Below are 19453 nucleotides of genomic sequence, written 5' to 3'. Positions count from 1 at the left end.
ACAGATATCGGAATATTACAGGACAGCACTTTTGACAAAACTGTCAATTTACACACATCCCCAGAAACACTTAAGTGGGTGGATGTGGAACAGGCTCAGCTTCTCAATGTGTCCCTCATGGCCTATTTATGAACCCTCTCAAAGTGGCAAGACAAACTATACCCAACTGCAAGGCATCACTTCTGGTTTGGGACTCAATGGTTAGTATGTTAGAAGCTCCAGACAAATGTAAACATGTTGCCCCTTTATCAGTGCTGTTACATGTTTCCCCATGGTTAACACTCTGACCATGTAAAAATAAGGGACCAATTAAGATATCCCACTTGCTTTTTGGCGGGCTACCAATTCTCTTTGAGGAATTGCAGTACACTTACAATTAATCACCCAGACATATATTTTATAATTTGCAGATGAAAGACATTATAGCTAGAATGGTGCAAACCTATTGGGGTGAGGAGATAAAGAGCAAGTTAGATATACACAGAGTTTTGACATGTTGCTCATACTCCCCATTAAAACTGAAACTGCTGTCTTTGTGCTCTTAGATGTCCTGCAGACCATACTTTCTCCTTTATGACCCAGTGGGAAAAGGAAAGTGTAGTTAAGGTAGAACCACTGAAGTGGAGCAAATTCAGCAATACATTACAGAGTGTAATAAACAGAGTCAAAGACATAAATTAAGGATGATCACACTATACATGTATGTGGCTGTTTATTAACACTAAGGTTGACATATGCAAATTGTTTCATAAAGAAACAAAAATATCTGTGCAATACATTTTTAAATCAAACTAATTCCATGTATTATTCACTTTATTTTACATCTGAGGCCAAAAGAATGCTGTAGTATGCAGTAGTATAAAATTGGCTGAAAATGCGGGACCTCTGACAATTATTGGATCTAAGTAGAAGATCAAATTATCTTTCATGCCAGATAACTTCTCAGACCGCCATATTTCACAAATTAATTGATTGTTTATTATTCTATGAAAAATATCTGGCTGTTTTTGTTTCCTCAGCCAGACAGGTTGTACAATACAATTAAGTAGACGTGCGTACTTCATGTAAGCATTTTAGCAAGTTTGCCCATTTGTAATCATTCACTTACCACGACTTATTGGCATTTTACAGTGAACTTAGAAACTGAACTTTAAAATAAAGAGTAACAGAAAGGATATACTGAGTTTTTCATGAGTTGTACAGATATTAGTTTTAATCAACTCTTCTATACTCAATTTATTGGCTGTGAAAGTATAAAATTCAGTGTTATTTTCTATTCATTAGTAAATATAGTATGTCTTATAGTATAACCATTTCTCAATTTCTCAATTTCTTTTGCAAAATCAGTGTTCCCTACTGTATTCAAATAGATCGGATTGTGTTTCTATAAGATGCACACATTTTACAATTAAAGAATTGTACAACACATGCAAATACAATTTCCTTTCCGATTAAGTTCACCCTCCTGTTCTTCTGTTATATATCATAATATAAGGAACGGCATAACTATCTGTTGAAACTAAAGGAAAGTCACAGATATCGGAATATTACAGGACAGCACTTTTGACAAAACTGTCAATTTACACACATCCCCAGAAACACTTAAGTGGGTGGATGTGGAACAGGCTCAGCTTCTCAATGTGTCCCTCATGGCCTATTTATGAACCCTCTCAAAGTGGCAAGACAAACTATACCCAACTGCAAGGCATCACTTCTGGTTTGGGACTCAATGGTTAGTATGTTAGAAGCTCCAGACAAATGTAAACATGTTGCCCCTTTATCAGTGCTGTTACATGTTTCCCCATGGTTAACACTCTGACCATGTAAAAATAAGGGACCAATTAAGACATCCCACTTCCTTTTTGGCGGGCTACCAATTCTCTTTGAGGAATTGCAGAACACTTACAATTAATCACCCAGACATATATTTTATAATTTGCAGATGAAAGACATTATAGCTAGAATGGTGCAAACCTCTTGGGGAGAGGAGATAAAGAGCAAGTTAGATATATACAGAGTTTTGACATGTTGCTCATACTCCCCATTAAAACTGAAACTGCTGTCTTTGTGCTCTTAGATGTCCTGCAGACCATACTTTCTCCTTTATGACCCAGTGGGAAAAGGAAAGTGTAGTTAAGGTAGAACCACTGAAGTGGAGCAAATTCATCAATACATTACAGAGTGTAATTACATGTTACTCACATCTAGAGGCCCGTAAGAAATTGCTGTACATGTGGTACCTGACCCCTACCAGGCTAAATGAGGTATATAAAATGATCCCTGCCACTTGCTGGAGGTGTCAAACTCAGATAGAATCAATGCTCCACATTTGGTGGGAATGTGTTTTCCCTGTGGAGAGAGGTCTCCAGACTACTTCACAAATAACAAATTAAATTGCTCTTAAAGCCATTCTATGAGCATGCACTAGCCTCTCACGTAGCCCTAGGTGACAGATATTAATAGTTATAAATTCGAAAACTACACTATGCCAACATAGACACAGTTGTGAGAAAGATTGAGTCTCAACAATGCATACGCAGTCATGGCATTGACTGTGTCTTAAAAATTAAAAATATTACTTATTTGGAAACCCTGGTGCCAGCTATCCCTGATGTTTTCTTCAGCAATCTCCAAAGCCTGTCAGGAAGAGGTACTGCACTGCCATGCCCACAATATGTACCCACACTTTGCACCCATTTCTTGCATTATGGGTTAATTAGCTTATTACCTAACTTGTCTAAGGGGATTGACTGAATGTTATTTGTATTTTGTTTCTTTTTGGTTTATACATGTTCATATGTACTGCATAAGTGTCCCCAAGGAGGCATTCTCTATGTATGTGCTTTACTGGCTAAAGTCTGTAAAGATTTAAATAAAACATGTCTGACATTTTTATTGTATGTAAAACTCAATAAAGTACACTTTAAGAAAACAAAAGACAAAACACATAAACAATGCATTTTATATTTAAAGTATTTGCAGGTAGTGTAAATTACAGGCAACACTTTACACCAAAGAATGCTATTACAGCAGTACAAAGTTGCCCAGAGATTTGGAACTAAATATTAATTTAAGACAAATTATAGATATACTTTGCAGAACTGAATTAGTATTGGATTTGCAAATGTTGGCTTGATAGTTTTACTTGACTGACTTTCCACCAGATTGGTTAAAACTTACAATAAAATAGTTAAGAGTATTTCATGATGAATGAGATCATATTTGCTGCGTAAAGTATATTTATATATATATATTTTTTTCAATGTCAGCCATTAGCTGAAAGAGAACACAAAGATTATATTATAGACATGATGACATGCATTGATTAATGCAAGATAATTGTGTCACCAAAAGATTAATGCAGTTAATAAATGGCATGACCATTCTTGCAAAAAGGTGCCATTATATTTGATTTGATTTGAAAAAAATTGGGACCACATCATATTCTCATCTCTTTCCTTTATAATTCAATGAGCATATAAAAGGTTACGCTTGCATAGATATTACTGATTTATGTGAGACATGTATCCTATTTAAAGATATAGATTTGTTCTCATTAAGTAGATCGTTTTTATTGCCATTTAAATGATACTAATAAAGAATACCAACTAGATTTAACTGTCAGGGTTTCTGTAGCCATTGTTGCAAAAACACCATGGAATGAAGCACACAGTGGAACTATCAGCTTGGACCGTATATTGTTTCCATGGAAACTGTCTTTTTTTAGACCCACAATTGCTCTTTGTACTTTTGTGTTGTATGAAGATGATGTAGCAGATATAGGTAAGTATCTTGGGGGAGCTTCCCAGGTCTCATCCAAACTGACTCCCAATATACACATTACTCTACATCCTCGGGAGCAATAGAAAACAGGAACATTTGGCTCCCAACAATGATTTAAGCTAATTAACTAATTGATTGGGTTATAATTTTAGCTATTACCCACTAAGACCTTGTAAAATCAGTACCTGAAATTAGATAATGGTATCTAGTGGGTTTACAGTACCTTTACATGACATTCAGGATATACGAGTCAAATACATAAATTAAGGATGATCACACTATACATGTATGTGGCTGTTTATTAACACTAAGGTTGACATATGCAAATGGTTTCATAAAGAAACAAAAATATCTGTGCAATACATTTTTAAATCAAACTAATTCCAGGTATTATACACTTTATTTTACATCTGAGGCCAAAAGAATGCTGTAGTATGCAGTAGTATAAAATTGGCTGAAAATGCAGGACCTCTGACAATTATTGGATCTAAGTAGAAGATCAAATTATCTTTCATGCCAGATAGCTTCTCAGACCGCCATATTTCACAAATGAATTGATTGTTTATTATTCTATGAAAAATATCTGGCTGTTTTTGTTTCCTCAGCCAGACAGGTTGTACAATACAATTAAGTAGACGTGCGTACTTCATGTAAGCATTTTAGCAAGTTTGCCCATTTGTAATCATTCACTTACCACGACTTATTGGCATTTTACAGTGAACTTAGAAACTGAACTTTAAAATAAAGAGTAACAGAAAGGATATACTGAGTTTTTCATGAGTTGTACAGATATTAGTTTTAATCAACTCTTCTATACTCAATTTATTGGCTGTGAAAGTATAAAATTCAGTGTTATTTTCTATTCATTAGTAAATATAGTATGTCTTATAGTATAACCATTTCTCAATTTCTATATTTCTTTTGCAAAATCAGTGTCCCCTGTTGTAAGATGCACACATTCTACAATTAAAGAAATGTACAACACATGCAAATACAATTTCCTTTCCGATTAAGTTCACCCTTCTATTCTTCTGTTATATATCATAATATAAGGAACGGCATAACTATCTTTTGAAACTAAAGGAAAGTCCTCATATGGAATGTAAGTATCCTAGGGAACAAAAGCCGCAGCTTACAGCAGGTGTAGGAAACCTTCATCACTCAGAATGTTCTTACATAATGCTGGCATAGCAATCCACAACATCTTGAGTGTCAAAGGATGCCTATCCTCTACAGGTTGCTGTGTATTTTTTTTTTTTTTTAATTATTATAAGTTATTGTTATTGAGACATATCTTTAAAGTCATATCTCCAAATCCAATTTTACGGGTATAATTGTGTTGTTGGCAACATTTGATAAAAGACTCCCACGAGTCCTCCTATAAGTGCTGGTCATCATAACCACATTGCCAAGCATGCCACTATCCTACCAGTGTAAATTAACTCTGGAATATGTTACTGTTTAGCAATGTGTTGCAAGCACAAGAAGAAGAATTGTGGGTATATCTTTGTGTATTATCTCTTAGTACTGTAAAAATAGTATCACCTGTATACAAAAGGTCAGTCTGGAGGGAACAAAAAAAACATACCTTTGAAAGTATTTCTAGTACCACAAAGTGAGGTTAAGCAAAATCTTTAGAGACTGCTTCTACAAAATTTGGTGCTGACATTAAAATTCCAATAGTACAAATAATAGTAAAGACAGAGAAAGCCATTAGACACAAGCGGTCTACTACAGAGGCAGCAAATTTCCACTCATTGCATATGGATTCATCTTCATCCTGGTCTCTGAACCTGTTTGCAATGTAACGCAACTCATCCAAAATCTTGCTTAGTTCTGATTCACTCTCAGAGTGATGCGTGTTATGTAGAAGGTTCTCATCCTCAGTGGTGGAACATGTCATCCTGCCACATATTACTCCTGAGTCTGTGGTAGGTGTGCAGTGAATCCCTTCCAAGCCTCGGAAGCCAATGTATAACATGTTCCCATTGCTGGACTGTTGGCCACTAACAGTATTCACTTCCACACTTGTCAAGCTGCAACGTCTCGGCTTGTGCTGGCACACTGGCCTGACTTTATCTTCTCCTGGTCTCTTCATTCTCAGGAACCAGGCACACCAGTTTAATAGAATTATTCTTGTCTATATTGAAAAATGTATAATAATAATCAGTACAATTAATACACAGGTTTTTGAAAAATTTAAATAATTATTACACTTTTTATGATACATAATGTAAATATTTTATCCACCACTGTTGTCACACTTGAAGTAAACTTCAAATCACAAAAAGACCAACAAATACCTCAGTCAATACAGCTTTTGTAGAAGAACTTTAGCATCTATCTTAAAACACTATGAGGTTTTAGACAAACTCTCAATTTCCCTCATTAAAAGAAAATTGTACAGTGTTTAATAAAAATATAAATTTTCTTAGTTTGGCTGAGTTACTTAGCTATTTAGTATAGTGAAGCTGAAACTACACAATATTCATATTAAACTATGCAGCTTCACTTCAATTCATCATGGTATCAAAATACTGTAAAGAGCCATCTTCTCTATCACTCAGATCAACTTAAAGTATTAATTCAAACTAACAATGTATTTCATCTATATGTAGATCCTGTATCTGCCAAAATATACCTTTGAAAGAATTTCTACTACCACATAGGTAGTTTTAGCAAAATCTTTAGAGACTGCTTCTAGAAAATTTGGTGCCGACATTAAAATTACAATAGTACAAATAATAGTAAAGACCGAGAAGACAATTAGATACAAGTGGTCTACTTACAGTGTCCAATTCTTCAGCTGTTTAGGTTATAGCTCAACATTGACATTCCTTTGAATAGTTCCTCATGGGATTTTAAGGATCAATCATATGATTAATTGCTGTGTGTCCTTACGTTCATGAATCCTATTTAAAATATATCTGCAGAACCCCCCCCCCCCCCCCACCAGTACAATATACATACTTGCCAATGTTTCAATTTTCATTGGACAGTCCTGTTTTTTGGCTTTCTGTTCCATAAATTAATGTCCTGAGACTGTGTAATGCATTTTAAAAATCTCTTCCTTGTGACTCTAAAGTAAGCAGGGTTATGACTTTGCTGCCTATATAGAATCCTCCAGAGTGTGCGAGCTCATGTGTGCCAAGGTCTGAATGCTGGAGACTGCAATGTTTGCTGATACCAGTAAATTTATGCAGGCTTGGGATGGCCATTGGGCAAATGCCTAGGATGCCAAGGAAGAGAAAGGAGACTTTGGTCTCTGTAGCAAACCATTGTTGCACATTACCACGGCAACGCTCTGCGCTGACCAGAAGGAGTTGTCTGCACCTACTGGGTGTGCATACAAGATGATTCTCCTACCAGACCACCAGGGATTCAGAATCCCCCTCTCCTCTACCAAAGATAGGTCACAGGGAAGGGGGAGAAAACTTCAGTTTATTTATGTGATAAAAATGTATTTCACTTCCCCCTTACTTTTGACCCTGACCCGACCACAGACCCTATCTCCCACACTACTGCACCATCCCTACATCACAATTCATATCTTCACATTACTGACCCCCATCACAGCCATTATGCCCCCACCTAAGCACAACCCATCTACAGTATTAATTACTATGTCCCAAACCCTCCTTCTCTTCCCTCCATGTGTCCCATTGTTCCCTCTCTCCCCCTCCCCTCCCTGTGTCCCATTGTTCTTTCTCTCCCCACGCCCCTCCCTGTGTCCCATTGTTCCCTCTTTCCCCCTCCCTGTGTACCATTTATCCCTTTCTCCCCCCTCCCCTCCAGGTGTTCCATACCCTCCCTTTCTCCCCTCTCCCCTCCCTTTATCCCATACCCTCTATATCTTTCTCCGCTCCCCTCCCTGGGTCCCATACCCTCCATTTATCCCCTCCACTCCCTGTGTCCCATACCCTCCATTTCTCCCCTCCACTCCCTGTATCCCATACCCTCTCTTTCTCCCCCCTCCCCTCCTGTACCAAAACCAAGTAACCAAGTACCCGGGCCGGTGTTGCTGTGCACCGGCCCATAAGTTATTCAGGCGGCCCACGATGGTAGGTACGCCAGTGCTACTGTCATATGGCAATGTTTTTAGGTGGGGAATAGGGAACATAGCTATATGATTTGTATAGTGGTATATGATGCAAACACAAGCATTTAGAATTCAAAACATTGCGGGCTCCTTAGTAAAGTGAGAATTCAAACTGAAGTAAATTTTTAAATTAAAGGCTAAAGTTGCTGAACCATTTCGGCTATTTTGTCCTTTCATTTAAAATGATTTCTTTACTGTATGTCACAAATATTTTCAAGAAATTACTTTTTAGTTAGGTCGGTCTTGGCTTTACCAATTATTATATCTGCAGATATATGCTATCTGTAAAAATGTTTAATTTAATACACATATTTTAGATATTTAAAAAAAATGTAATCTTATTTTTATTCATTAGTGTATATTTGTTATAAAGGTGTAAAAACATGAATCCTTCCATCTATCATTAAGGGGTTAAACACAATCTCTGAAGCGCTCGGAATGACTCAGAGTCTGCAAATATACTTGAATCAAGTCAATGTCCTTCCTCTATGTATTGCATCCTTAGCTGTTTATTGATGTTATTGTTTAGATGAATATTTTATTATTCAGAATCATGCGACTCTTTTGTACTTTCACATTCAAAAGATTTCATGCTAAAGTTTAAAAGCATCAAACAATGAAAAAATAAACAAAACAGACTTACATTTAAGTGCTCAAAAAAAGCTAAAAAACTACTGAGATAATCATAACTATATTGTACAATGTATATACTGTGTAAAGACTTTGTATGTATACTGTGTTTTATTGAAACTTCCAACGCAAGCTACAGGTGGTCCATTGAGTAGCCCGTGAGTGTGTTGGGTTGGTTGATAAGCATGTCTGATCTTGGGCCCAGTCCGACGTCACGCACGACCAGGCCCCTGTGGCTGTTCTGCAGAGCTGGGAGGAAGTGAGTTCAGGTCACTTCCTCCCAGTTTACTGAGATAGCTACGCTGGAGGGAGAATGAAAAGGAGGTACAGACTGAAGGGGGAGAAAAAGGAGAGAGCCTGCTCCAGCCCCAGACTCCTATCAGCGTCAGCCAGTGTGAGGATCCCTTGACCACAAGGAAACCAGCCTCCTGCATCCAAAATGTATAGAAACAGAAGGGTGGCTGAAAATTATTGTATGTGTTTATTGATGCTTGTATTTGTGAATATGTGTGTCAGTGTGTGAATTTGTCAGAGTGTGTATGTGTGTACTTGTCAGTGTATGTATGTTAGTATGTTTCTCCTCCCCCTTATGTGACGTTGACGATAGGATGTAATTCTGGACATCCTATCGGATTAGGATGTCGACCCTTAAATGCCCACAACCGACATGGAGTCGGCAGCACGTCCTGAGGAAGCCGTCATACGTTGAAACGCGTCGACGTCACGTAAGGGGAAGGAGCTTGCAGACTTTATAGTTCCACGGCAGCCAAGCAACATCAGAGGCACATGAATCCACTTTTCTGTCTGCAGCAGTTCAAGAGGTTCAGCCCGGCCGGAGGAGCTTCCAGCAGCCCACCCACTGACTTACTAGCAAGCTGAGTTTATGAGTAACGGTGTATGCCGGCTTAACTCACCACTCTATCCAGTAAGAGGCACAGAGTCTCTACTGTTCTCTATTTTTTATGTCTCTCATACTGATCACTTTTATGCACTTTATATCTTGTTTTAACCCTGCATGTAGCAGATAATAAATGGTTTAATTTTATTTGGAATATAGTTTTCACTGAAAAATGAATAAAGTAATAACGGCGCCGATTCAGAGGTCAGATAAAGTGGCCAATGAATCAGTGCCAGAGGCCTTAAAAAAATTACTCTCCCAACATAGGGAATAACCCTTAGATAATAGTAGAATAGAGGAAAGAGGAAGGGCCAAAACTAAGCCCAAATGGAGAGTAATGGGGGAGGGAAGTCCCTAACTTTTAATGATCCTAAAGGAAAACACAAAATATATAAAATAGATAGGCCGGGGAGTAATACTGGACCAAGCCTGGGGGGATAATACTAAGACAGCTGCTCGCTATGCAGGGAGACAAGCTGATCTTTATCCTATTACAAAAAATCCCCCATGCGGCTTGAGAGACTCACAGTAACTCACAACAGAGTAGTAAAGTAGACTTGTAGAAATAGGGCTAAAAAGGAGTCAGCACTGTAAGGAAAAAACCCCTACTCAACCCCCACTAGTACTGAGTCCAAAGCAAGGATTCCTATAGTGAGAAGGCTGTCCCTGAATACCTCAGCACAGTGGATAACCCACTTGTGCCTACCAAGTTCCAAGTCCCTACCCAGTCCCTGCCTATCTCAATAACTTAAGTTAAATTAAACAAAAATCATAATTAGTGCTACCTATAAAGTGCAAAATTATAAAATAAGTTAAAGAGGCTAGCTCGACGCGCGTTTCGGCGTTACAGCACGCCGTCGTCAGGAGCAGTGAGCTTGTGGTGTCCCCTGAACCTGTTTAAATACCTTCACATATCAGCTTGGTTGGTGCCGGCTGTGTGCGGTCACGTGAGTACGTGCGTCATCCTAAGCTCCTCCCCACGGGTCGCGTCACGTGACGCGGACCCGGAAATAATATCCTAGGTGGGGAGAACGTATGGACGTCATCAGACACTCCGCCCCGTGATCGCGTCATATGACGCGGACCGGGAGGCAGTGTCCTAGATAATACGAGCGTGTCTCTAAACACGCCCCCGGCCAATCGCAAGCACGGGTGGGGAAGTATACCCGCCCACTGTTGCGAGGAAGGTGTCCGCCCCCCTTAGAGAGGCGAAAACGGGCTCGGTCCCACAGGGACCCGTTCTAAATGAAAAATATCCCTATGTTGTGCAGGGATATAAACATCAATATTAAAGGGTCCTTTGTAGTGTAAGCCAGAGTGATGAGTATGAAATCCTGCATATCGAAGGAGCAGGATTTTGTCCTTACTAATGGCAATAGAGAAGAGGAGAGAACCCCATGTTTAACTGTATATTGCCCCAATCTCATAGGGGGACATAAAACATCAGTATAAATAGGTATATTGATTGGTCCTTATATAACCGCAAGGGCAGGACCATCTATACCTAAGATGAGTATGCCTAGTTCAATGCCATTAGAGGACAAAAGCCCCAATATTATGAGGGGACATATTCATCTTTATTAGTGGGTATGCTGATAATGCCTGTTAATTAGTAAGGGTATGCGTCCCGTATGTGAGGTAATGAAGGAAAAGAGGGGGGACAAATTCACACAACTGGCACCAAGTGGCCTGAGATTAATCTATAGTGTACCCACTGTCATCAAAGACATGGGCATCAATAGTACCAGGTGTACTCATGGTGCCAATTGGTCTGGAAACCACAAGGACGTACAGCCCCAATATACGGTTCTGATAATGTTATTTAAGTCGCGTGGTACCTACTTAAAGGAAAAACCTTGCGAGCAAACATTTACAAAACATAAATATATACATAAACATAAGTGCAGAAAGTAGTGTATTTACAGTGTAATATATTCACATTACAGGACTGGTGGAGGCGTCCCTCAATTGTATAGACATCCTAAGTGAGTGTAGAACAGTTAAATTAAATTAAAGCACATTTTAAAGAAAGGCTGAAAAGGAAAAGCCCTCATTTAGGCCTGCCGGGGATAGGGTTTTAAGTTTGTAAATCCAATACGATTCACGTTGTCTTAATTTTTTATCCCAATCTCCCCTCCGCGTAGTTTGTGGGATATATTCAATCCCTATGAATCTCAATTTATTCGCAGAATTTTGATGGTGAATTTTGAGATGGCGCGAGATCGGAGTCTCTAAAGGTCTCCTAACCGAGTTGACATGTTCTCTTATTCGTAGTTTAAAAGGTCTGAAGGTTTTACCCACATATTTTTGGCCACAAGAGCAGGTGAGTAGATATATCACGCCCTCTGTCCTACAGTTAAAAAAGGAACGTATCGGAAAGGATTCGCTATTCTCGCTGTCAGTAAATTCCTTCGTTTTTTGATCTATGAACTCACAGGCGCTACAGTGTCCGCACTTAAATGTCCCCTTTGGTAGATAATCTTTGCCACCTCTTTTAAGGGGAGCTAGGTGACTGTGAACCAAGGTGTCACGCAGGTTCTTACCTCTCCGTGCAGTCACAGAGGGGAATGTGGTGACTACTTGTTTAATCTCAGGGTCCGATGTCAAAATCGGCCAGTAGCGTTTGAGAGTTCCCATCATAAAATCCCAACCTGCATCGAAAGTGGCAATGCACCAAATTAGTTTCCCATCTTGTTTCTTTGTTGTATCTTCAGTAAGGAGACATTCTCGTTCTGTGCTAATTGCTCTGGTGTAGGCTCTCCTTAAGACCCTATTGGGGTAGCCCTTATCCTTAAAGGCGCGTCTAAGTTCCCATGCTTTGACCTTAAAGTCCTCTAAAGAGGAACAGTTGCGTCTTAACCTTAGATACTGTCCTATTGGTATGCCAGCTTTTAAGGGGTGAGGGTGGTAGGGGTTTTTTCCTTACAGTGCTGACTCCTTTTTAGCCCTATTTCTACAAGTCTACTTTACTACTCTGTTGTGAGTTACTGTGAGTCTCTCAAGCCGCATGGGGGATTTTTTGTAATAGGATAAAGATCAGCTTGTCTCCCTGCATAGCGAGCAGCTGTCTTAGTATTATCCCCCCAGGCTTGGTCCAGTATTACTCCCCGGCCTATCTATTTTATATATTTTGTGTTTTCATTTAGGATCATTAAAAGGTAGGGACTTCCCTCCCCCATTACTCTCCATTTGGGCTTAGTTTTGGCCCTTCCTCTTTCCTCTATTCTACTATTATCTAAGGGTTATTCCCTATGTTGGGAGAGTAATTTTTTGAAGGCCTCTGGCACTGATTCATTGGCCACTTTATCTGACCTCTGAATCGGCGCCGTTATTACTTTATTCATTTTTCGTCATATTTAGGTGTTATGCACCATTTGAGCCTTCCATACATCCTATTAAAAGTGAGCACTTTAATCTAGGATTAAAATAGTTTCTTTCGTATCAATGGCCGGTTTCCTTACAAACAAAATAGACCAAAAGCAATGGTGTTCGGATGCTGACACTATATTTTCTACTAGCTCTGCACCACAGACCCTTCCTCCTGTCGATATATCAAGTGGTTTTAATAAGCTAACTAAAATCTTTAAACAGCAAATTAAGACTAGCTGGGAAATTTCCACCCTCGAGACATACTTATCCAAAAAGATCATCCCTAGGGGACTCAGAGTTTTGGTTCCCCCTTCCAGAAATATCGACATTGAAGGATTCACACAAGAATGGGAGAATGCGGCAGCTAACTGCTCTTCCACCTTCATGTCGATAGTGTGTAAATATGAGACTATACATCTCTCAAATATTCAAAAGAGTTTAGACACAGAGATCGAAAATATCCAAAAGTTTAAAGACGATCCCCAATTCCAAAATCTAGAAGTGAAACTGAAGAGTAACTTGGATAGGTTTTCCTACCAAATTAAAGTTAAGAAACACCATAAATTCATACGAGACACCACCGATTTTGAGACAGGAAGAGTGTACCGTCAAACTAAAAGGAGAATAAGAATCGACTCTGATCACTTTAGCACCTCAGAGTATGAATCTACAGATAATGAGGGTGAACCTCCAGTGACAAATACAACACAAATCGAACCCAAAAGTATATTAAGGAAAGGTGTAGATTTTTTAGGGCTACGCCAGGCAGACGAACTACAACGTCCCAGAACAAGGCAATCACTAAGAGGCAGGGGTCAGAGACGATCACGACGTTGAATAGTCAAGATCTTAGGATAATTAATTTATCCTCAACTGTACTGTCCACAATACAACTTACAACACTCTCTAAAGGTCTATCCTTTGTACCCACACCTCCATTTAACAAATTCCTCTGGACTAAGGACTTGAACTTGTTCGCCCGTAAGCTAGCCCTACACAAATTCCATATGCATAAGAGAGCACAAAAAGCATCTAGTTTGGGGTTAACAATTAGAGACATGGACTGCCTGGAGACTCTTGTGGAACTCCTTGACTGTAACAATCCCCGTGTCACTAATACCCCAACCACAAATCTGGCACCAAAAAGTCGCTTTACACCACACCTGAAAGACTACAAGAATATTGTGGTCTTTCTGGAAATGGTCTGTAAGGAAATCGAAAAAGTTGAACCAAGGACTGTAAATATTGTATCCAATGGTAACCTTACTAGAACAGAAAAATTAGCACTAGAGGAATTGAAAACGAATGATCAATTAGTGATCAAACCTTCAGATAAAGGCGGTAATGTGGTCCTTATGGATCACTCTAATTATATCCAGATGGTACAGAATTTATTAAGTGACACAGAAACCTATCGAGCCCTTAAACACGACCCTACCATGCAATTCCTTACTGAAATTAAAGCTTTGTTGAGTCAAGCTCTATCTGATAACTTGATCACTAAAAATGAATTTGATTTCATGCTGGTAAGACAGCCTATACTTTCCACCTTTTATAGCTTACCGAAAGTTCATAAGTCTCTTGACCAACCATCAGGTAGACCGATTGTATCGGGATGTGGAAACCTGACTCAGAACTTGAGTATTTTTCTGGATAAGATCCTGGCACCCATTGTCTCTAAGTTACCATCGTACATAAGAGACACGAAACAAATGCTCAATTTCTTGAAGGATATTTCCACACCAGATCAGGCATCACTATGCAGTTTAGATGTGGAGTCCCTTTATAGTTCTATACCCCACACACAGGGAATTAATAACATCAAGACTATATTGGAACAAGAATTACAGTTCCCAACTGCATATACGGAATTCGTCTCTAATGTCCTTAGAACTGTCCTGACTAAGAATATCTTTCTCTTTAATGGCACTCTATACCAGCAAATCAGGGGGACTGCGATGGGGACATCGTGTGCCCCATCCTATGCAAACCTGTACCTGGGCACTTGGGAGAAATACATTAGATCAGCCCCCCATTTGAGTCACTATATGGGGATGATTTTTTGTTGGAAACGGTACATAGATGATGTACTGATCATCTGGACCGGCAACGAAAAAGATTTTGAGACTTTTGTAAATCTTCTCAATATAAATGATCTAAATCTAAGATTCACGAGTGAGATGGGTGGCAAAAAACTTAATTTTTTGGATATTTCAATAACCATCCAGCCGGAAGGAGGTGTTTCTACAACCCTCTTTAGGAAACAAACGGCCACAAATAGCCTTTTAAACTGGCAGAGTTACCACCCTCACCCCTTAAAAGCTGGCATACCAATAGGACAGTATCTAAGGTTAAGACGCAACTGTTCCTCTTTAGAGGACTTTAAGGTCAAAGCATGGGAACTTAGACGCGCCTTTAAGGATAAGGGCTACCCCAATAGGGTCTTAAGGAGAGCCTACACCAGAGCAATTAGCACGGAACGAGAATGTCTCCTTACTGAAGATACAACAAAGAAACAAGATGGGAAACTAATTCGGTGCATTGCCACTTTCGATGCAGGTTGGGATTTTATGATGGGAACTCTCAAACGCTACTGGCCGATTTTGACATCGGACCCTGAGATTAAACAAGTAGTCACCACATTCCCCTCTGTGACTGCACGGAGAGGTAAGAACCTGCGTGACACCTTGGTTCACAGTCACCTAGCTCCCCTTAAAAGAGGTGGCAAAGATTATCTACCAAAGGGGACATTTAAGTGCGGACACTGTAGCGCCTGTGAGTTCATAGATCAAAAAACGAAGGAATTTACTGACAGCGAGAATAGCGAATCCTTTCCGATACGTTCCTTTTTTAACTGTAGGACAGAGGGCGTGATATATCTACTCACCTGCTCTTGTGGCCAAAAATATGTGGGTAAAACCTTCAGACCTTTTAAACTACGAATAAGAGAACATGTCAACTCGGTTAGGAGACCTTTAGAGACTCCGATCTCGCGCCATCTCAAAATTCACCATCAAAATTCTGCGAATAAATTGAGATTCATAGGGATTGAATATATCCCACAAACTACACGGAGGGGAGATTGGGATAAAAAATTAAGACAACGTGAATCGTATTGGATTTACAAACTTAAAACCCTATCCCCGGCAGGCCTAAATGAGGGCTTTTCCTTTTCAGCCTTTCTTTAAAATGTGCTTTAATTTAATTTAACTGTTCTACACTCACTTAGGATGTCTATACAATTGAGGGACGCCTCCACCAGTCCTGTAATGTGAATATATTACACTGTAAATACACTACTTTCTGCACTTATGTTTATGTATATATTTATGTTTTGTAAATGTTTGCTCGCAAGGTTTTTCCTTTAAGTAGGTACCACGCGACTTAAATAACATTATCAGAACCGTATATTGGGGCTGTACGTCCTTGTGGTTTCCAGACCAATTGGCACCATGAGTACACCTGGTACTATTGATGCCCATGTCTTTGATGACAGTGGGTACACTATAGATTAATCTCAGGCCACTTGGTGCCAGTTGTGTGAATTTGTCCCCCCTCTTTTCCTTCATTACCTCACATACGGGACGCATACCCTTACTAATTAACAGGCATTATCAGCATACCCACTAATAAAGATGAATATGTCCCCTCATAATATTGGGGCTTTTGTCCTCTAATGGCATTGAACTAGGCATACTCATCTTAGGTATAGATGGTCCTGCCCTTGCGGTTATATAAGGACCAATCAATATACCTATTTATACTGATGTTTTATGTCCCCCTATGAGATTGGGGCAATATACAGTTAAACATGGGGTTCTCTCCTCTTCTCTATTGCCATTAGTAAGGACAAAATCCTGCTCCTTCGATATGCAGGATTTCATACTCATCACTCTGGCTTACACTACAAAGGACCCTTTAATATTGATGTTTATATCCCTGCACAACATAGGGATATTTTTCATTTAGAACGGGTCCCTGTGGGACCGAGCCCGTTTGCGCCTCTCTAAGGGGGGCGGACACCTTCCTCGCAACAGTGGGCGGGTATACTTCCCCACCCGTGCTTGCGATTGGCCGGGGGCGTGTTTAGAGACACGCTCGTATTATCTAGGACACTGCCTCCCGGTCCGCGTCATATGACGCGATCACGGGGCGGAGTGTCGGATGACGTCCATACGTTCTCCCCACCTAGGATATTATTTCCGGGTCCGCGTCACGTGACGCGACCTGTGGGGAGGAGCTTAGGATGACGCACGTACTCACGTGACCGCACACAGCCGGCACCAACCAAGCTGATATGTGAAGGTATTTAAACAGGTTCAGGGGACACCACAAGCTCACTGCTCCTGACGACGGCGTGCTGTAACGCCGAAACGCGCGTCGAGCTAGCCTCTTTAACTTATTTTATAATTTTGCACTTTATAGGTAGCACTAATTATGATTTTTGTTTAATTTAACTTAAGTTATTGAGATAGGCAGGGACTGGGTAGGGACTTGGAACTTGGTAGGCACAAGTGGGTTATCCACTGTGCTGAGGTATTCAGGGACAGCCTTCTCACTATAGGAATCCTTGCTTTGGACTCAGTACTAGTGGGGGTTGAGTAGGGTTTTTTTCCTTACAGTACTGACTCCTTTTTAGCCCTATTTCTACAAGTCTACTTTACTACTCTGTTGTGAGTTACTGTGAGTCTCTCAAGCCGCATGGGGGATTTTTTGTAATAGGATAAAGATCAGCTTGTCTCCCTGCATAGCGAGCAGCTGTCTTAGTATTATCCCCCCAGGCTTGGTCCAGTATTACTCCCCGGCCTATCTATTTTATATATTTTGTGTTTTCCTTTAGGATCATTAAAAGGTAGGGACTTCCCTCCCCCATTACTCTCCATTTGGGCTTAGTTTTGGCCCTTCCTCTTTCCTCTATTCTAGTTTTCACTGAATCTTGAAGTGCATTATATTTATAGCACTCTGAGTCTAAGGTCATCCCTAAAGGAAATTAATAACATGCTAATGGCCAATTGATTAATTGTGACAATCTGCACTATGATTGTATTTTTTAAATCTTTTTACATATTCTACGACTGACCTTTGGAAGGAACAACTTAATTGGGCAACAGTTTGTATGTATGTATGTATATATATATATATATATATATATATATATATATATATATTTCATTATTGTATAGAATATTGCTCCACTTATTATTGCATATTGTTCTATATTGGTGAATTTGGGGAATACACCTAAGCGTGCAGCAATCTTTCATACACCCGATCTCAAGAACACTATTCAGCACCAAGATTTTCTATTTACTGTATGTGTGTATCTGCCTGTGTACTTGTCAGTGTATGTGTGTTAGTATGTTTCAGAGTGTGTGTATGTGTGTGTCAGTGTTTGTATGTGTCAGTGTGTGTGTATGTGTGTGTGGCAGTGTTTGTTTAAATGTACATATATCCCAGCATTTAAATGCCTACACTACATACAAACACACCCCTGAAGTCAAACACTAAACACAAACACACACCTGCATTCGGACACAAAATCTACACATAAATACACCACTGCTTTCACATGGCATCAGTTTATACAAACAGACAACTGCATTGAAATGGCAATTTTATGTCAGGACAGGAGGCTTCATATTGCTTTACCTTCTTTACTGAAAACCTCCAGCAGCAAAGAAACAGTTAACAAAACTTTTCAAAACAACCAATCAGAACAAACAGGCATCAGTATAAAACCACTGGAACAGACCCTCCCACTTCCTCTTTCTTTGCTGCTGCCTCCAGGTGAGCACTCACCAACTCAGAGTTGTCTCTGCACTCGGTTGTATTCTCTTGATTTGGTACTTTGCACTGTTTGATTTTATTGTGATTTTATTCTGACTTGGGGCTACTGAGGTGGCCCCTGCTGCCCCACCTCGGGGTCCTGAGTGTGGGGGTTGTTGTTTTTTCTGGCCTGCCCCTTACTCTGGGTTTCCCCTGGGGCTCCCCTCAGACCATCCGCCTTGCGGTTCGGTCCGGCGGTACCCTCTCGGTTTTCCCGCCTCTCCCTCCCTACCCCCCTCTCCCTGCACCTGTCTGCGGTCTCCAACCACGTTTCTCACCGCGACCTCCCTCGCGCAGCCGTCCGCGAGGTAGACCGCACTCGTTTTGCGACCGCGGCGGCCATTTTGTTGGAGCCGTGGCGGTCATCTTGCCGGAGCCGCGTGGTCTCCGGGCGCCTTCTCTTACACTGGACCTCGGTCCCCCTCAGCCCCCCTGCCCCTGGTCTGTTACCTCCACGGTCTCTGCACCCTTGGTGGTTGTGCAGACTGCTGCATGTAAAACACTCCATGTACTGTTTTTTCCTGTGCCTGCTGCACTGTATGCTGCAACTGTGTTTTTTTCCTTCCCTAACAGGTGGCTTTTCTTCCCCAGGTGCCCCTTATAGCCTGCCATTATAGGGGTGACCCCCCTTTCTATATTATTGGGACTCAGTCCCTGCCTAATTTGCCCTATACTGGGCTATCCTACCGTGCTGTAGCACTGTTTTGGGCTGGGTGACCCCCTCCCTATTGTCCTTTGCCTGGAACCTGGGCATATACTATTGCATTATATATGCTAGTGCTTGCTGGGTGACCCCCTCTTGCACGCTGGGTGACCCCCAGCTGGCCATATTGAGGTACCACACTGAT

The 19453-nt window shown here is 40.4% G+C and overlaps 1 protein-coding gene across 1 annotated transcript in view; it reads right to left on the bottom strand.

Annotated features, from left to right (window-relative positions):
- Positions 1-4964: 4964 nt before the first annotated feature.
- Positions 4965-19453, bottom strand: part of CHRFAM7A (CHRNA7 (exons 5-10) and FAM7A (exons A-E) fusion) — a 204582-nt gene continuing 190093 nt past the window's right edge. Inside the window, exon 10 of the mRNA XM_063445710.1 lies at positions 4965-5923. Coding sequence (XP_063301780.1) covers positions 5405-5923 — 519 coding nt within the window. The 3' untranslated portion in view covers positions 4965-5404. The remainder of the gene's footprint in view (positions 5924-19453) is intronic.

Source organism: Pelobates fuscus, chromosome 3 (genome assembly GCF_036172605.1).
Source record: "Pelobates fuscus isolate aPelFus1 chromosome 3, aPelFus1.pri, whole genome shotgun sequence".
NCBI lineage: Eukaryota > Metazoa > Chordata > Amphibia > Anura > Pelobatidae > Pelobates > Pelobates fuscus.
This window is presented reverse-complemented; position numbering and strand designations above follow the sequence as displayed.